General features: G+C 36.6%; 2 protein-coding genes across 3 annotated transcripts; both read left to right on the forward strand.

Moving 5' to 3' along the window:
• The first annotated feature begins 4,256 nt into the window (after positions 1-4,256).
• On the forward strand, positions 4,257-5,036 carry LOC122092391 (receptor-like protein 43). The gene has a single exon (XM_042662704.1). The coding sequence runs from the start codon at positions 4,257-4,259 to the stop codon at positions 5,034-5,036; it is 780 nt and encodes a 259-aa protein (XP_042518638.1).
• Positions 5,037-10,231: 5,195 nt separating this feature from the next.
• On the forward strand, positions 10,232-12,013 carry LOC122090499 (protein SODIUM POTASSIUM ROOT DEFECTIVE 1-like). 2 transcript variants are annotated; one of them, XM_042660118.1, is made up of 3 exons: positions 10,232-10,941; positions 11,478-11,553; positions 11,688-12,013. In XM_042660118.1, exons 1-3 carry the CDS (start codon positions 10,615-10,617, stop codon positions 11,819-11,821), a joined length of 537 nt encoding a protein of 178 aa, XP_042516052.1. In that variant the 5' UTR covers positions 10,232-10,614; the 3' UTR covers positions 11,822-12,013. The 2 variants fall into 2 exon arrangements, with proteins under 2 accessions (XP_042516052.1, XP_042516053.1); XM_042660119.1 differs by having other exon boundaries at positions 11,478-11,525.
• The last annotated feature ends 3,959 nt before the right edge of the window (positions 12,014-15,972 follow it).

Consider the following 15,972-nt stretch of genomic DNA (forward strand, 5'->3'; position numbering starts at 1 on the left):
GGGGGTGGGAGGGTGTTGGAGACTTGGTTTTGTATCATGAGCCGTGTCTCTCAAGGTACATATGGCGGGACCTTCAGCTGCCTCTGTGATACTAGCAAAGAAAAAGATGAATTCTAATCATATCACCGATCAATCCTTACAAAAGGAGAAATAGATTACAACTCCTTATTTACTTTGCTGCACTTGTTTCTAACATGTGGAAGGTTTTCAAGCTTAGTCTCTTGGCAGGAGGTTCGTTGTCCCATCCTTCACCGTTCCGGCCACGATACGGTAACTGACCATAGATTGTTACTGGCCACGTCACATAATCCAGGCTGCCACGTTCATCAAAATGATACGCCCTCAAGGGCTTCTAGTAAGAAGATATGCAATGCATATGAATATCTGTACCGCTTGTTAGATATAGCACATATAACCATGTGGGGTATGTATTGATTATAGAAGATTCTTTATTAGATTTGAAATTTTACTTTACTTCGTTTTTAATTTTTCTTGCACTCAAGCAGAACCAAAGGGCTGTTTATTTGCTTCAATAGAGGGCTCATAGTGATCATCCCGGTGCAATTGTATGGTTCACGCATTCCTTCTCTTGCTGAGATAATGGGTAATTAAAGCAAAACTTGTTCATTCGATGGATGGGTGGGATCTTCTATCTTCGAGTTTTTGGCTTTCTTCAATTCCTTGGTTTTTGTGTAGTGTAATTCCATAATATTGGGATCTTTTTCCATTGGCTGCGTTTGGTTGCAAGGGAAATGGAAAGGGCAGGGAAGTGAAGGGAAAGAAAGGGAAGTGAAGGAAATTTGTTTTTACTTTTAAGTTGTTTGGTTGCAACAGAAGTGAAGTGAAATTAATTTGCCAGAATTGTTTGGTTGGATGTAAAATTGATGTAAAATATATATAAAATTTTAAAAAACTAGTAATCCAACCAAACTTAGTAAATTGGAACCAGTAATACCCCTTTCATGTTTTTGGCACAATAAGAACAGTAGAATACATTCTTCTATGAGGAAGAAATGGTTACAAAAGATATAAAATGGAAGTATGGGAAAAGCTACAAAAGCTTACAATTTTGGGGAGAGTGTCGGGTTTTCTTTTTTCTTCCTATTTTGGTGGGAAAATAAAAAGGAAAGTTTTAGTGTATAAGTGAATTTTTTTTTTTTTACATGTAAAATATATTTCCCTTGCAATCAAACATCTAAATTTATTTTTCTTGGGAAAAAATTTTCACTTTATATAAAAAATTTGCATTCCCCTTGCAATCAAACAAAGCCATTGGTAAAAGCCAGCAAAAGGAACACTTTAAGCATATGTGCAAGGTAGGTATGTTAGAGAGGAAGAATCATTCCTTGATGCAAAACCTAATCTAAGTATCTAACACGGTGAACTGTGGAAGGGTAACATTGATGCAGACATTTGTTTTTCTGGTTGAATAAACTTCAGTTTAGAAGAAAACCCATTAGGTATGGGCAAAGTAAACAGATCGTTTTAGTTTAATGGAAATTTTCATTTAGAGAGAGAGCGAGAGATTTCAAGGGGCAGGGGAGTCTTTTCATAGCGCCCCTTGAAAAAGGGGCTGTGTGCATGGGAAACGTTGGACCGCAATGTCATTTCTTTTATGATTTTTTTATTTCTTCTGAGAAAAGATGGTAAAGATGACAACAATTGCTTAGCACACTTGGTACGACTATGCAACATAAAGCCCACGTTCATCAGAACTCAAACTCTAGACTTTTTGGCTGTTATCTCCCTCTCCCTACTTATCAAGAATTAGAGCCTTCCCATTCCCCACAAGACTGAATCTCTAACTCTATAATGAAAATGAAAGTCAAGTGAAAGTCACCACTCACCATTGTTTGGACGTATTAGTTTTTTCTAAGATTTTCCTTACCCTTAGCCTTACCCTTAGCCTTACCCCGACATGACTTGTCATGCAGTCACCATCGTTGGGCATCACCATGCAAAATGATTTATCAATAAAACAGACCGTCACTTGAAAAAGGTTGCACCGTTTACGTTACTCCTCCAACCATACGGAGCTAAAGGCTAACTATAGCCCTCATAATCACTTACACTTCAAAACAATCATTCCCTTCCAATTATGCAGATAAATCCTATGTTCTTGAGTTTAACCACATCCACTCTTGCTCATCCTTTCCATTTCCTCGAGATCAAGTCTCTATCTTTACATGAAAATCAAAGTCACCATTGATTAAAGCATTTGTGTTTTGATTCAAATTTTCCTTACCTTACCCCGTAAGATATGTCATGCAATCACATTGTTGATAGGCTTACAAATTTGGATTATTTTAATCGTGTTGTCAACAATTTAGGTGGCCAAATCCCATAAAAAATCTCATAACTGACCAAATTTTCTCAACCTCTCTTTCAGATGGGTATCACCACTTTTTGCTATCTCATTCTTCTTCCCTTCTTTAGGCATTTTGAAAATCTTTATTATCTTATAAAAAATTTGAAAAAAAAAAATTTACTGTATTTTTTGTGATTTTATATATTTCTTCTTATGAAAATTTTGGAAAGGAAACAGCTTGCAAAGAGGATGAAGCGATGGATCCACAATTACTTATAAAATAAAAATTTATTTTTACGGATAGAAAAGGAAAAGGAACTTTAAAAAAGAAAGCCAAAAAAGATAGAAAAGTTTTGGAGGCTTGAACACAAGATAAAAGAAAAAAAAATTTGTTTTTGTTACCCTCCTCACCGGACAAAAATATCACTTAAATAAAGCTTAGACTTTGATTATTTTCCAATTATGCGATTGCCTGTTTATATTATTAAGTTTAACCACATGTTCTATAGCCTTCCCATTCCCCATAAGACCGAGTCTCCTTCCTTATAATGAAAATGAAAGTCAATCTCAAGTTTGAGCCAAAGTGATTATTGAATGGAAGCATTAGCTTTTTTTTTTTTTCCAAGATTTTCTTCACCCTTACCCTCACAGGTCACAAGACCTGGCATCCAATGGCCACGTTGGGTCTTTTCATTGAAAATGGCCTATAAATATAGTAGACCGTGACTAAAAACAGATAACACCGTTTTTGTTACTCCCCTAACACCACCAAAACTATAGATTATTATTATTATTATTTAAGAACGAAACTATAGTAGTTATGAAAATAGAAGGCCTCTTCATGGATATTTCGGAAGGGCTCCTCTACAGTGCAATAGAGGTTGCAGTGCAGATCCGACGCCTTGGAAAGTCTCAAGGTGTGTGGTTATGTGTTGAGTTCTGTATCAAGAGGTTTCAAGACATCGGATTTGAGCTACCACCTCTATTGCGCAATAAAAGAATAATTGAAGTCTCTAACCCTGATGAATAAGAAAAAAAGAAAAAAAGTGTGATGAAAATGAAAGTGAAAGTCACATGATCAAGTAAGAAAGAGAAAACAATAAAAAATTTATGAAAGAGGGAGAAGGAAATGAAAGCCAAAAGGCACATGATCAAGTAAGAGAGAAAATAAGTTTGGAGTCTGTTATTGGCTTTGGTTTCGGTTTGATTCCAAAGTGTATAGTTATGACTTGGAGCAGAATCGAGCATCAATACTCAAACCAATTCTGCTTGGTTTGGTTCAATTTCGATTCTTAAACTGCTTGATTTCGGCTAATGTAGTCAATCCATATACTATAATATATTAATAAACGATAATATGCTAGTATCCCAATTTGGTTAAGTTTTTGGGCCTTGAATTCAGCGCCTATATTGGATCTAGAATCAAATATAGAAATAAATCGATTCTGAAATTTTATACTCAAATAGAACCGAATTTTATTCAATTTGGCTTATTCGATCTAATTCTTGTTCTATTTTGGGAAACTTTTTTCCTTCAGATAATTACATTAAGAATTGGGGATCAGTACTTGATCAGATAGCCACTATATCTGCATAAATAACAACTAGGAGAGACACATGAATCCAACCAGGGGGTAGGATGGTCTTTTCATAGTGACCAGATAGTGATTTTTTTCCCTTGTAATAATGTCACATCATAATAATGCAATACCATGGCATATTTGTAATTTTTTTATCAAATCTTTGCATATTTGTAGTTTATATCATGCCTTTAAGGCACTCACATGAAAAAAAAAAATAATAAATAAATAAAACCATATGGGGTCCTCCTATCTTGTGTCTATAAATACAATATGGTGAAGGCTCTCATCAATCATCTAGTGCTTTACAAGCCAAACTTTCTTGCTCTGAATCAACCCTCCTCTAGTTCCTTTGAAGGTATAGAAATATGTCGCGGTGGTGTTTCCTCATCATCTTGTTATCTTTGTTTCAAATTTGTCTCCTTTCTCCTCCTCTTTCTCCATGTCCATCTCATTCTCTTTCTCCCCAGTTATGTCTTGATGATGAGAGGTCTGCTTTGTTGCAACTGAAACTTGATGATGAGAGGTCTGCTTTGTTGCAACTGAAGCAAAAGCACTTCTATGTGGTTCCGTATTCAAACTACGACCCTCTCAAGTCTTGGAAGCCAGATATTGATTGCTGCTACTGGAAGCGCATCACCTGCAACAGCACCACTGGTCATGTACTTCGCCTTGAACTTTCTAATTCATCACTCTCAGGTTCTATCCATTCCAAAAACAGCCTCTTCCATCTTCATCACCTTCAAATGCTCATTCTCTCCTACAATGATTTTTCAAAACAAATCCCATCACAAATATCACAGCTTACAAATTTGGTTTATCTTGATCTTTCTGTGAACAATTTTGGTGGCCAAATCCCATCAGAAATGTCACAACTGACCAATTTGGTTCATCTTGACCTCTCTTTCAATGGGTGGTATAACCAATTTCAAATCTCTTATCATACAATCCCTCAACTTGATATACCTAATTTGAGAGAACCTGTTCGAAATCTATCTAGCTTGAGTGAACTATATCTTGATGGGGTGAATTTGTCAGATAAAAAGAATAGGGGTTGGTGTCATCACTTATCGTCCTCACTCCCTAACATTCAAATGCTGACAATGGGTTATTGTTCGCTTATAGGCCCCATAGATGCATCGATTTGAAACCTTCGGTTCCTTTTTGTACTCATACTTAAGCACAATCCAAGTATCTCTTCCACAGTACAAAGTTCTTTGACTGAACTTAATCTATGTGATTGTTGATTAAATGGAGATTTTCTGAGCGATGTTTTCCTTCAACCTAACCTAAAGAGCATAGACTTGTTTTCCAATCCTCAGCTCTCAGTTCATTTGCCTGAATTCCCTCAAGTCAATAGTACTCTTGAATCTCTTAGCGTTGGCAACACCAAATTCCAAGGGAAGTTGACAAGTTCAATTGGGAATCTCAAATCTTTGAAATCTTTATGTTTATGGGGTTTGAACTTGTCTGGACCAATCCCACCTTCTCTTGCAAACCTTACTCAATTGATTTGGATCTTTCACTCAACAATTTCAATGATGAAATTCCCTCTACTTTTAGGGGGAGCTTTTCCAATCATGAGGGCCAATCCATTCTTATTTGCTTTTTATCCCATCATTGATTACGTTGGATCTGTCCTGTAACCAATTTAGAGGGTTAAAAAATGAGCCTATTAATAACATTTCTTCTTCTTTTGGTCCACTTGAATTTTATTTAAGGGCCAACAACTTGCAAGGACAAGACCTGATGAATTCAATTTCCCAAATCAAAGGAACATTTTCCATGCTTGACCTTTCATTCAATGACTTTGGCAACTTAGTGGAGGATACAAATAATCTTCTTTCCAATGGCAACTTTATGAATGCTCAAATTCAAGACTTGGTGATGACTGCTTGCAATATGAGTAAACTACCAGATTTCGTTGGGGAATCTCAGTGAACTTGAGTCACTAGATCTTTCAAGCAACAATCTTTCCAGTGAAATCCCGAGACAATTGATGAGTTTGACCTCCCTTGAAGTCTTGGATCTATCCTATAACAACTTTGCAGGAAGTATACCGCAAGGGAACCAGTTCAACATGTTTTCAAATGCTTCCTATGAAGGAAATGCAGGGTTATGTGGGTTTCCTTTGTCAAGGGAGTGTGGAGCATTACCTCCAACATCAACATTCCAGCAAGAAGATGATGCAACAAGTTCATTTGATTGGATATTTGCCTTAGCAGGATATTGCTCTGGTTTAATCATTGGATTGGTCATTGGACAACAATTGTTCTGGAGAAAAAACAGATGTTCTAAGTTCATTTCAAGAGTTGTGGAAGATCAATCACCACAAGGGAGGTAAATAAATCAATCTACCAACACCAAATAAATGAGGCTTCTGTTATGTATGTCTTTTCCTTATTTTCAGTTCTTCTTCTTGTATTTTTGCATGCATATATATTTTTATGTTTGGATCGCGTCAGACCTTGTAGCCTCATTCCCACCTCATAGTCCCCTTAAGTTGTATCCATTTTGTTTGTTTAATTTATTTAAATGAAACTTTCAAACTATCCATTTTCATAAGATTAGCAAAGTGGCCCAAATATATGTGAAGTGCTAGATTGAATGAGACCCAAATTTTGTGGATAAATAAAATCTGAGTTCCTCCTTTCAACTTCTCAGAGCTAAAATTTTAGCCTAAATAGAGATTTGAAAATTCAGGACCATGTGAAAATGGATATTAGTGGTGGAAATATCACAAGTGTGCATCACCAGGATGCATTGGATTGCAACCAAGGGTTTTTTTAAATCAGACTTTGAAGGGTTCAAAACATCTGTAGTGAGCAGTGAGTGGCAAAGAGGATCCAATGGCTAGAAGGGCCCCAACATGTACCTCTAGTCGTTGGATCCTCATTGTCACTCATTCCCTCACCACAAAGAATTTTTATGCAAATTTTAACCATCTACCATCAAACCAATGGTAAAAATCGTCACATCATCATTTCACCCACTCATGTGAATTTTTTCTCTTTTTTTCATTATTCACATAGTTCTCTAAAGATGTGTCTAGGGCCATGTTGACACTTCATTTTGTCAGCTCATATAGATGAGTGCGTGATGATGAATGGTGCCCTTGGATAATATGTGGAGTGTATTATAGTTCTATAGGTCTTATGCAATTCTTCCACCTCACTCCGAAAAATAAATAAATAAATAAATAAATTCGTATATGTTGTAATGACATTTTTTATAACTTTTTGGAGAATTTAAGACTTTTTTTTTTTCTGATAACTTCCTATGTTTATTTTAGACTAAAACTTAGCTATTGAAGATTTGAAGTGGTGTGTGGTTCTTTGCGACCTTGAGGAATTCACAAAATGAAGTGATATTTAGTTTACCTCTCAAAAAGTTCTGCAATGGATTCACACATTAAAAAAATTAAAAATAAGAAACAAAAAATTCCCTTTCATAAAAGAGAAAAAAAAAGCTTCACGTCCGCTAATCACCTGCCTGGAATAATAATTTTTATTTCTCTCCTCTATTTAAATCTAATGATGCCTAGAAACGACACGTTTGCATCAGAATCATGTGGAGCATCAATCAAGTTTTCGTGATATTTACCTATCCAAGAAAAAAAAAAATCGTAACCTTAACAAATTCTTGGCATAAATTTTCATAAGAACATCAGAGAACAAATCGAGAAAGGTTGCTTGGCAAGTGAGCTTATAGAGATCATCTTGGCCTAGTCTTATGATTCATGTACTTCCTCCCTTGCCGAGACAGTGGGTAATTAAGGAAAAACTTGTTCATTGGATGGATAGGTGGGTAATCACCCCATCCCATGAATGGTATGAAATGAGGTGAAGTAGTTACTGTAGGGAGAGGAACCTGATTCATGGGTGGGATCTTCTATCTACCAAGTTGTGACACTATTTTCTAGAGAGGGTAATCAAACCGTAGTGGAACACTGGAACCCATTTCGTTATTACAAGCCAGCAAGATGAACCATATGTTTAAGGATGGTGCTTCAGGCGAGTGCAACAATATTGTGTTGCCCCTTGCCCCATGTGCAGAAGATGTTTCTGTGTTATCTCTCATTGGTCTGAGTGGTGGCACAGTAGCCTCTCAAGTGGGTAACGTTATCTTGCCTGTGAGTTAAAGAGAGTCATTGTCTGAATCAGTTTGAACAGTAGAAGGGAAACCTCTTTCCCATCAAAATGGATAGACATATGGTGATTGGTGACGTTTTTAAATGTGTTCACTCGCCATCTTATCTTTCACATTCAATTCCTAGTGGTCCACATTTAAGGACCCTCTGCCCCATCATTTGTGACCTAGCTAGCAAGCTTTGAGTTTGATGCTAGAGGAGGATACTTAGGTTGCCTTTGGGTCGGGAGTCTCGGGACAGACCCTCATTGCAGCTTTGATAGAGTTGTTCAGTATCCTCCATGGATGTCTGCTGGAGATGGGGACACATCACAGTCTCAAGATGGCTGGGCTGCAGAAGTTTCTAAAAACCTCCACACACACACACACAGGAAATTCAACCAGAAGAAACTAAGCACCCTTGTTAGTTTTGATAAGAGTAAACATTGATTCCTGATGGTATGTTATCTGAAGTATGTAGCATGGCTTTAGTTATTGGTATTGGTGCAGATTGGATTGGTGTGAATGGATCAATTTTACTTTCATTTTTCATAAAAGTGCATTTTTTTTTTTTTTTTTTTATGATTTTACCCCTGAAAGGATAGTATATCTGATTCGGCTCGGTCAAGTATTGTTATCGATCTCAATTGATATGTATCTAATACGGCTGATAAGAATGATCTGATACCAATACTGACAACCATGATATGTAGAGGTTTGGTAGCTCTGCCCTTCATTGTTCTCATAGATAAGCAGGTAGTGTGGTCCTTCAAGCCCCCCCACCCCCCCAAGAAAAGCCAAGAAAAAGACTTTATAAGGCACAGAGGGAGAGCTTAAATTTCAATGGCAGTGACCGCTGATGGTAGTTATGCACTTATGGGCTTTATAAGGCAAGCCAGGGAGTGGTTAAACTTTTCATGGCAGGGACTATTACTGGTAAGGTAGTTTTGTACCTGTATAACATGAAAGACTTAATGATGCTCAGTCTTCTATCCTCCATATCTACCATTTGCTTGGTCGGTCCAGTGACTCCAGTCCTTGCTTAATTGCTTACCTATACCGTGTTAAAAGAGTTATTGTTTTGTGTTTACATCGGGCTTCTGTCGGAAGTGGATTAGGTTCACGTAAAAGAATGTTCTTGTACGCTCCTAATCCATAGATTTGAAATCTATTATTAAATGAAGAGAGAGAGAGAGAGAGAGAGAGAGAGAGAGAGAGAGAGAGAGAGAGAGAGAGGATTAATCCACGGTTCAAGAGCGTATGAGAATATTCTTGAATGTGAACCTGATCTGCTCCGCCTTCTCCAATTCACAAGAGAGAGAGAGAGAGAGAAGGCCCATGTCCTCTTTAATCAGTTTACTTTTTCTTAAGTGGCACTGTCTACGTGTTAAGAGCTTAATAACCTAAAGGGATAACGAAGTTAGTAAAGGACCTTTGTCCCAAAAAGCGTGTGGTTATAAGTTCGACTACTCTTATTCCTTTGAGATCACTTATACGGGAATATTATTTAATTAGTGCTCTTTATTGATTCTAGTAAAAGGTGAATGATTCTCATTCAACCTTAGTATGACTTGACCCATGTGATTGTGGGGTCAATATGGCCCTGTGAGACTAACCAAGCCTACATGCCCATTGGTACCCCACCCCCCCAAAAAAAGAAAAATGTGTTCAAAGCTTAAGAGAGCTCAGACTGATAGGCATCCATGTATGATTGGATAAAGATTATGAATTCAGATCAAGTCCTCGTATGAAAACCATTCTTGGATCACTTGTACGAAAACCTGATCCATACTCATCATTTGATTTAGACTTGGAACCGAATAACCTTTATCGTTTTCAATCTCATTTATCGCACTATTAACTGAATTTTTCCTCCCCTTTTTTCCTTTAATTTGTTTTCCTTCATTTTTGGCCATCCCTTTCAGTTTCAGTCTTTCACTTTCTTTCACTTCAATTTGGGAGGATGAATCTCTCTAACTCTCTCCGTTTTCTCTGTGTTTTGAAACGCTCTAATTAATTTCTTATTTTAAGTCGCATATTAAAATTAAAGCTCATAACCATCTGATATGCTTGGCCTTAATTAGTTGGCGGAGTTATATATGGACTAATAGATCTTAACAATGTCCCCAAACAGTTCATATCCTTCCCGATCAAGTTGTCTGTAGCTAATCGAAGTTTTGATCATCTGATCACAGTGATCAAGGGCAGCTTGAGATAGAAGGGTAGTTTAGTCATTTTGGATGTCCAGGGTTTACAACTTGGCTTCAGTTCTAGCCAGGAGGCCCAGGACCAGTGAAACCAGACCGAAAACCCCAAATCGGATCAAACCTGATATTAAATAGATTAGACAAAATCAAACAAACCGAATTCAAAACGGATCAAAACCAAAATCAATCAAACCCAAAAATTTCATTTCAGTTTCATGGACGATTGGTTGGCTGGGTTCATAAAGAACGCATGTCAATTTCACCATTTTAATTCTCTCTCTCTCTCTCTCTCTCTCTCTCTCTCTCTACAATTCTACTCTCCTTTTAATTTTTTAACTGTCTCCTATCTCCTCCAACCAAAGGCTTCTCTCTCTCAGGGAGTTTGTGAGCAATGAAAGGAAAGACGAATAAGAAGATCAAAGGATTCATGTGCCAGTCACCAGCAGCAACAGCCGTGTGCATGACCGGCGACAAACGGTCAGTCATCGTCCCAAGGAGGCCAGACCGGTCGTCGTCCATAAATCGCGCTCACACAATGCTGATCGACTCCAACTACAATCACCTCCTTGAGTCTCAGAGGTTCTCCCCCTTTGCTGATAAGCATCCCATGATGAGTAGACAGGTACCGCCATTGCCATTATCGTCCTTCCTCAAAGATCGAGATCGGAAACAGAAGCCTTCTTCGCTCACTTCATCCGCTTCCAACCCCATCTTTCAGGTGATCTTTTACCTTCTTTCATGTTCCAAGGCCATCAGAGATCGACTGCAATTTTTCTGGTTTGGTATAGTATGGTGGTTTAAATCTCTCCTTTCGCATTGGAGGAAGAATTACCATATTAGATTTGCCTCTTATTTTATTTGCGAGTTTGGTTGAAAAATCAATGATGCTAAAAATAAACATTTCTAAGTCAGAATCCAGATTAAAGAAATGACACACATGTGCCTCATTGAATTTTAAAAAATATAATGTCCCTCGGAAGATTAGTTTGTGAACTTTATTCTATCGGGTTGCCGCTGCTTGCAATCAGAGAAATAGAATTTTAAAAGGTATTTTTAGAAATAATTTTACCTAGGAGGGTATTTGTGACCTCAAGGAGAAAGGTGAATTATTCCATTTTTATGTTGTGAGCAGGGTTGCAGCCAACGAGGTAACAACTAAATTTTAGGATTCAAATTTTGATTCCCTAGAATCTTTATTTTTTATTTTTTAATTTAATAGATTGATTTACTCAAAAAAAAAAAATGGTGGTGCAGGTAGTAGTTATGAGAGTATCTCTTCATTGCCAAGGTTGTGCTGGCAAGGTAAAGAAACATTTATCTAAGATGGAAGGTAGTTTTCATTTTCATTTCGTTCTTATTTGTCACCCTTTTTACATTACCTGCTGCTACACATTACAATACAATTAATTAAGTAGTCAGAGCTTCTTTTAAATTTCATCAGTTTTGTGATATTTTATGTTGCAGGAGTGACATCGTTCAGTATAGATCTGGAGTCGAAAAGGGTAACTGTGATGGGACACGTATCACCTGTGGGAGTTCTGGAGAGCATATCAAAGGTGAAGAAAGCTGAGTTCTGGGGTATCAAGGAAGAATCTTAGGCCAACATTGGAGATGGGGGTTGTTGGGTCAAGTGGTTTTAATTAAAGGAATTGGGACTTTTGATGGGTATGGGGAAGAGATAGATCTGCAATTAAATGTCTCTGTAAGTTAGAAACTGTTGAAAGCAATGGGGACTGATTGGGATGGCTATGTGTAGTTGATGACACGAGCTCTTCTTCTCATTTGATGCTTAAATCTGGGATTGATCTTATAGCTGTCGATGAAGACTTCCAGATTTATCAAACACTTTCTGATACCCATGGAGGGGTTGATGACCTTACTAAAATTGGCATCAGATCAGGCGAATCCGATCTGATCCCAATTTATACAAACTTATTATAATTATAATTTTGGTTGTATTTGTGTACAATATTTCAAACCTTGCCTGTTGACAACAATAAGATTCCAATTTCAAATTCGAATCAGTTTCAGCTGGTCCACCATATAAAGATCGAATTGGATCATCCTGATTAATAAATGTATCGAGCTCCAGCCCGGCCTGATTATAACTGATTATTCATGATGCAAAGGTCCTACTAGATGGACGCTCAACCAAGACCAAACAATTAGTAACATGATTTAGTCTGAAATGTTTAAAACCCATTTATAGCGCGTTTGCTAATTGAAAGCCTAATTATAACCCGTTTAAAACCCACGCCCATTTTTTCCGATAAAATATCGGTACCAACTTACTTTTTATGATGGAACCGTGGTCTCTTAAACGAACCGGACAAAGTGCAAGGTCCTAGAATGAGAATGCTTGATTAGACCCCACGAAATTGGGCCTGACCTAACCAATTGATTGATACCCTTAGGCATGATTACAAAAGGAAACATAGCTTTGGAAAAACGAAACCCCTATTGTTATCTTCTTCTCCCAAAAATCTCAATGGCTAAGAGGCTGGATCTTCTCTTGGATCATGACCTTCCGCAATAATCTCACACTATTCATTGGATGTAAGGGTATCAATTTCAAACCAAAATTGAATGCCAAAATCGAAATCGAACCGAATTTATTTGGTTCAAATTCGGTTTGAATATGTGAGTATGTTATTCGGTTAGGATTGGTTTCAGTTTAGGGTGTCAGAATCGTCAGATCTGGCCTTGACAGCCCATCATCTCTTTCATCAGATTTTATTATTTTTTTTTTATATTTTTTTATTAAATTAATCAAAAGCTACAAATGGAAGCTGAGTACAGCTTCGTCTCCGCATGTAGTCCGCACTGTACCAGTCTTTGCAAACTAAAGAAAGACTTCACAAAACCCAGAACGCAGAACTGAGAAACATATTTCTTCTATTGTTATCATTCTTCTCTTCTTAACCCTGCCATATCAGTCATATGAGGTCTGATCTCACATCGGTTTCAAAAAGAAAATTTACGTAGATTGATAATGTCTAGGCTTTTTTTCATTTTGTAAATCAATTTATAGAGTTGAGTTCTTCCAAGTTCAGGTTCGTATCTGAAAATGCTTGACAAAAATATGGAGTCGGTTAAGAAGCTAGCCAAGAAAGTAAAGGTGATTGGTAGCAGCCTCCAATCATCACATTATGAGAGCTTGCCCGGTGAAATTGACATATTTGGGAAGTTGGTTGAAGAGTTCATTTAGTTTTTAGGCTACGTTTAGCAGTCATCCCGAAAAACGTTTCTGACGTTTTTCCGTTCTATGGGAACAAAAAAATGGAATAAAGTGTTTGGTGTCAACTTGGTGTTTTTCAGTTTTTTTTTTTTGAATGAAAAGGGGGAGAGAAGGCGCTAGAAACACAAAATGATGGAGCGATGAAATCTTGTTTCACCATTTCAGTTTCATACCAAATATCAAAAATAAAAAATAAAAAAAAAGCTAGGGTAATCATTCCTAAAACAAGTTCACTAAAAACCATTTTTTTTATTTTAAAATGACATTTTAACGTAGAAACTAAAAATTCTATTATTGATACGAAACGTCGTGTCTGAAACTGAATAACTATCAAACTCAGCCTTAGTGTAGGAGAAAGAATAGGCAATTCTGACTAGATATTGTAATATGTAGTGGTGAGTAATTATTCTAAGCTACTAATGGGATTTGAAAGTAACTAGTCATGCAATATGGATTAAGTTCCAAGTTTCTAATAGATGATTAGGTTTAAATAATTTATGAGGCTGTTATTGATGAAAATATCTATAGACCATGTTTTCTGTTGGACTAAAATTGCAGAGCTCAGGGTAGGGGGGGTGCGTGGTAGGCGTGGGTGTGGCGTAAGGAAGTGAGGTGGGATGCCTCCCTACATGGGGGAACACCTATGAAATTGCATCTCCACCTTAACTGAATCCCCCATCGTAAGGGAGATTCCATTTCACGTGGGTAGAGAATCCAGACTCGATAATGGCGGGTTTGGGGGAGGGGGTAGGAAGGTAGGGGTAATTGTGGGGGTAAAATTTGGCTGCTACCACTTGGTTTCTATCTATAGGTGGCATTGATTTAGTAAAGCAACGTGTGCAAATACAAAATTGAGACTGAATCCCAATCTAACGGAAAACCTCCTTTAACACTTATCCTTATTTGGCCTTTTTTATTTAATTTAAAATAAAAATTAAACACCACTTAACTCTATTTTGTTTTTCAAATTACGTTATAATTCAGGATTACTTAAAATCTCTCTCCTATTCTTACCACAATTTAACCGAAAAACCTCCTTAATCCCTGTTGTACCCTTTTATTTAATTTTCATTGGGTTGAGACTACAAATTGCAGGCTAACACTTGATTTGTCCTTGCTCATGTTTCCATCGGTGATGAAAACCCACTTGAGGAAAATTGAAGACTATTCTATCAATTTTCATAGCCATGAGAAAAGGGTGTATGATCACGGTGTGGCAGTCTACTTAATGAATAATGGTGCACCTTACTTTCTCCAATTGTTCCAAGTTCTCTCTTGCTCTTGGATGCTTGACCATTATCGTTTGTATCTCTATGAATCAAAAAGTTAAAAATAACTCATCAAAGGTCATAGAAAATAGAAAGGCAAGTAAGGGATTGAATCGAAAGAAAGAGTTTGTTTTTATTTTTGATGTGTTAGAATAAAATTCATAATAAACCATGTATAGGTGGGTTACATTAGCAATCAAGGGACATAGAGACCATATTTTGCAGAGAAGGAGAAATTCCAACGGCTATAATGCATGATCCATTGTTGTCCGCCAACCATTTCTTAGTTGGTAACCTTACAATTTTCATGTACAGACAACCCTCTGCGGTGCAGAGTTCTTAATATAATTAAAGATGGAAGTGTACATATGAATGATGTGATATGAAAAGAAGAAAGACTTAATAGGTAATCCAAGTTGTAATGTAACCAGGAAATTAATTTTTATTTTAAACTAAATAAAAGGGTACAGTAGTGATAAGAGTTAGTTAAGGAGGTTTTTTGGTCCGATTGGGATTCCGTCTCAATTTTGTATATGTGCACATTTCACTAAATCAATGCTACGATGAGTAGCAGCCATCTGGATAACAGCCAAATTTTACTGGGAGTTGAGGTGGGGGTGTGAATTAGGAATTTAGAGATTATCATGGGAGAATGAGAAATATAAAATTTTGAGTAAATATGGGTTAAGTGTATGAAAGTGATAGCAATTGTGTCAAAAAGATTTTAATAAAGTGAGGCAAAAACCGAAAAAAGTCAAAAGGTAAACCATCTTTTCTAAAGGAAAAGAAAACCATTTTTCTATCTATTGTTATCCGAATAACTTTTATAATAAAAAATATTTCTTTATTCTAGAAAAGATAAAATATATTATTTTTAAGACCTTCCTTCTACAAAAGGTGTGTAATTTGTCAAGGGATAGGGTTTCCCAAAGGCCACCATGCATGGGAATCCATTCGCCCAAGCAGGCCTTGGATGTGCACAGGATAATAGGATATGGTCATGTTTTAGGCTTTAATCGAGTTTTTTTTAATCAAAATATAATCGAGTTTTAAATATGGTATTATACTAATAAAGCCCTAAACAGGCCTTAAACCATCTTTAATTGTCTTAGATTTAAGAAAATTTAATATATTTTATTAAATGATCAATAATTTAAAAAAGACATTACACTTAATTACATTTAATAATTGATAAAATATCAATATATATCATATTCTAAAAAAAAAAAAAAATCAAAATATA

The sequence above is a fragment of the Macadamia integrifolia genome, chromosome 10 (assembly GCF_013358625.1).
Source record: "Macadamia integrifolia cultivar HAES 741 chromosome 10, SCU_Mint_v3, whole genome shotgun sequence".
Lineage (NCBI taxonomy): Eukaryota > Viridiplantae > Streptophyta > Magnoliopsida > Proteales > Proteaceae > Macadamia > Macadamia integrifolia.

What these genes read in the sequence shown, in the direction of transcription:
- LOC122092391 (XM_042662704.1), top strand. Translation starts at nt 4,257, where the DNA reads ATGTCGCGGTGGTGTTTCCTCATCATCTTGTTATCTTTGTTTCAAATT.
- LOC122090499 (XM_042660118.1), top strand. Translation starts at nt 10,615, where the DNA reads ATGAAAGGAAAGACGAATAAGAAGATCAAAGGATTCATGTGCCAGTCA. An exon ending in CTTCCAACCCCATCTTTCAG is followed by an intron (nt 10,942 to 11,477) that starts GTGATCTTTTAC and finishes ATGGTGGTGCAG; the next exon opens with GTAGTAGTTATGAGAGTATC. An exon ending in ACATTTATCTAAGATGGAAG is followed by an intron (nt 11,554 to 11,687) that starts GTAGTTTTCATT and finishes TTTATGTTGCAG; the next exon opens with GAGTGACATCGTTCAGTATA.